Source organism: Sinocyclocheilus anshuiensis, unplaced genomic scaffold (genome assembly GCF_001515605.1).
Source record: "Sinocyclocheilus anshuiensis isolate Anshui unplaced genomic scaffold, SAMN03320099.WGS_v1.1 scaffold3101, whole genome shotgun sequence".
NCBI lineage: Eukaryota > Metazoa > Chordata > Actinopteri > Cypriniformes > Cyprinidae > Sinocyclocheilus > Sinocyclocheilus anshuiensis.
The window spans coordinates 81,592-85,198 of NW_015554233.1; the positions used below are offsets into that span (position 1 = coordinate 81,592).

The 3,607-nt window shown below is 38.8% G+C and overlaps 1 protein-coding gene across 1 annotated transcript in view; it reads right to left on the reverse strand.

The window, feature by feature from the left end:
* Positions 1-2,514, reverse strand: part of LOC107671223 (NACHT, LRR and PYD domains-containing protein 3-like) — a 29,185-nt gene extending 26,671 nt beyond the window's left edge. Inside the window, exons 1-4 of the mRNA XM_016464128.1 lie at positions 2,442-2,514; positions 2,151-2,264; positions 1,493-2,047; positions 3-1,232 (exon numbers count right to left, since the gene is read on the reverse strand). Coding sequence (XP_016319614.1) covers positions 3-1,232; positions 1,493-2,047; positions 2,151-2,264; positions 2,442-2,509 — 1,967 coding nt within the window. The 5' untranslated portion in view covers positions 2,510-2,514. The remainder of the gene's footprint in view (positions 1-2; positions 1,233-1,492; positions 2,048-2,150; positions 2,265-2,441) is intronic.
* Positions 2,515-3,607: the final 1,093 nt, after the last annotated feature.

Here is a 3,607-nt window from a genome sequence, read left to right on the forward strand (position 1 = left end):
ACCGAACTGATCTGGATTCTTTAACCACAGGTAACAGATTCTGAAGAACTTCGTCTGCTGTATGCTGTTTTCCAACAAACAGTTTTAGATCCAACACATCCATCTTCTCTTCTGATGTCAGCAAAACATAAACCAGAGCAGACCACTGTGAAGAGGAGAGTTTGGTTTCTCTTATTTCTCCAGATCTCAGATAATCTTGGATCTCCTGCATCAGTGAATCATCACCCAGTTCATTCAGACAGTGGAACAGATTGATGGATTTCTCTGGAAAGCGATTCTGCCTGATCTTCTGTTTGATGTACTGAACTGTTTCCTCTTTGTTGTAGGAGCAGCTTCCTGTCTGTGTCAGTAGTTTTCGTAAGAGAGTCTGATTGGACTCCACTGAGAGACCCAGAAGAAAACGCAGTAAAAGATCCAAATGTCCATTCTTACTCTGTAAAGCTTCATCCACAGCTCTCTGATGCAGCTCAGATAGTGAATTATATTTCTTCTGGTTAAAAATCTTAGACAAAAGACTCTGTTTGGTTTGGTTAAACACATTTCTCCTCTTGATTGTAAAGGAGTGATGCACATATAGAGCTGCTAGATGTTCCTGAAGGCTCAGATGAACAAAGCTGAAGACTTTCCCCTGATACAAGCCCAACTCCTCTCTGAAGATCTGAGTGCACAATCCTGAGTACACTGATGCTTCTGTCACATCAATGCCACACTCGCTCAGGTCTTCGTCATAGAAGATCAAGTTGCCTTTCACAAGCTGCTGAAAAGCCACTTTCCCCAGTTTGAGGATCATGGCTTTATCTGTCACATTCTTCTTATAGTCCTTATCACGTCTGATGTTGGTCTGAAGGATCAGGAAGTGTGTGTACATTTGAGTGAGAGTCTTGGGAATCTCTCCACTCTGTGCTCGACTCAACATCTTCTCTAGAACAGTGCCTGAGATCCAGCAGAACACTGGGATGTGGCACATGATGTAGAGGCTCCTTGATGACTTCAGGTGTGAGATGATCCTGTCGGCCAGACTCTGATCACTGATCCTCTTCCTGAAGTATTCCTCCTTCTGTGGCTCATTGAAGCCTCGTATCTCTGTCACTCGATGGACGCACTCAGAGGGGACGAGATCAGCTGCTGCTGGTCTGGAGGTGATCCAGATGAGAGCAGAGGGCAGCAGATTTCCTGCAATGAGGTTCGTCAGTAGCACATCCACTGTGGCAGATTTACTTAAATCACACAACCTCACATTGCTCTGAAAATCCAGAGACAGACGACACTCATCCAGACCATCAAAGATGAACAGTTTCACTTTGCTCTGAAAATCCAGAGACAGACGACACTCGTCCAGACCATCAAAGATGAATAACACTTCATATTCTTCACTGGATATTTTCACTTCTTTTGTTTCAGGGAAGAAAATCTGCAGAAGATCTGAAAGACTGAGTGTTTTGTTTTTCATCATGTTGATTTCTCTGAAAGTGATTCACTTACATCACACAACCTCACATCGCTCTGAAAATCCAGAGACAGACGACACTCGTCCAGACCATCAAAGATGAACAACACTTTATATTCATCACTGGATATTTCCATTTCTTTACTTTCAGGGAAAAACACATGAAGAAGATCTGAAAGACTGAGTGTTTTGTCCTTCATGAAGTTGATTTCTCTGAAAGGAAGTGGAAATATGAGCTGGATATCCTGATTCTCTTTCTCTTCAGCCCAGTCCAGGATGAACTTCTGCACAGAGACTGTTTTTCCAATGCCAGCGACTCCCTTTGTCAGCACAGTTCTGATGGCTTTGTCTTGTCCAGGTAAAGCTCTAAAGATGTCACTGCATTTGATGGCTGTGTCCTCTGTTGCTGCTCTCCTGGATTGTGTCTCAATCTGTCTCACCTCATGCTCATTACTGATCTCTCCACTCTCACTCTCTGTGATGTAGAGCTCTGTGTAGATCTCATTCAGCAGTGTTGGGTTTCTCTGCATCGCTGTTCCCTCATACAGACGCTCAAACTTCTTCATCAGATTTGATCTAAACATGCTGAGGGCTTCATTGCTGTAAAATAAAAATTCAACATTATTGCAGGAGTTAATAAGCCCAATGTCTCATATATTCTGTCTCATATCTTCAAATCATATCTTTTACAGAAATATTATACCGGAGACCAGGCTGTGTATTTCCACTCTTGAATTGTTCTTGACAAACCATAGATGCATCACTCTTCATAGACACACAGCTGGACTCTGCTTCTGATCTCTTCTGATGAACTGAGCTAAAACAGAGAGATTCAATTTCATCCTTTATATTACTGTATGCAAATGATTCTATGTAAAGAGCACTTTGTAATCAGTTCATACACGGTTTATACAAAAATAGTGAACTGAACTGTGATAATATTTGATAATGTAAAATGTCATGTTATAATCATATTTTTATACAAACGTTATACCTGAGAACAGGCCGTGTATCGCCACTGTTAAACTTTAATGGTACAGGCATAGACCAGTCACTCTTCATAGACACACAGCTGGGCTCTGCTTCTGATCTCTTCTGATGAACTGAACTGAAACGGAACAGATTTAACCCTTTATTATGAGAATCATCTTAATATAATAAAATACTCATCTTAATATACTTCAAAAGGTATTTTTATGAAAAAGACTTTTGGAGCCTTTATGGTCTTATTGTTTCAAATGAATATTAAACTTATTAAATAACCTTTTATGTTATAAAAAAAGTTTATTTTGTGTATGTTTTTTATGTGTTAGTCAAAGTACCTGTGTCCTGGAAAAAAACAGTCATCTCCAGGTGTTTGTGGTTGATCCATGATTAATCTGAACAGTTTGATCTCCACCACTGACAAACAAGTGAAGTGACAAACAATCACAAAAACTACAGTAATTAAACAGCCTTATATTGCTGTAAATCGTTTTATTAAACATTTAAACATATTCTGTATTGTAAATAATATATTCTGTCTGTTTAAAATAGCTAAACATTACCTCTGTTCATTTACATTCACTTTTATACCATTCTCTTCACAAGGACACTAAATGATCTTCAGCAAATGTGATGTGACATTACAGTCCATCTCTCACATTTTCTTGTACCGCTAAAGTGTGAGATGGGAATATGCATATGTAAATTGTATTCAAAGGAGGTAATGCATAGTAAACTAGGTGTGTAAGCTCCATATCTGGTTATTTCGGTGAGGAGACGGGTGCGGATGAATGTAAACATAATCTTCAGCAGGATTTATTTGTGCCTATGCAAAATCTGCCTTCTCTGCACAGGCACACTTTAAGGATGAAATCTATGCAAAGTATATTTGCAAAATATGCAAATATATATTAATGAGGCCCCTGAGGCATTGCCTGTTAGCATAATTATGGTGATTTGTGGAATGGGCTTGAATGCTACACCTTTTTTCATGAGCTGGAACAGTAAACAATATGTTGTGCATAATAACATAATAACAACTGATAATAGCACATTACACACATCAAGATCAGCATAAATTATAACACTGCTATATTAAAGTCCTTCAATAGAAGAGATATAGTCCTCAGCTTGTTCACTGAGTCATAAACACATTTTTATATATATATATATATA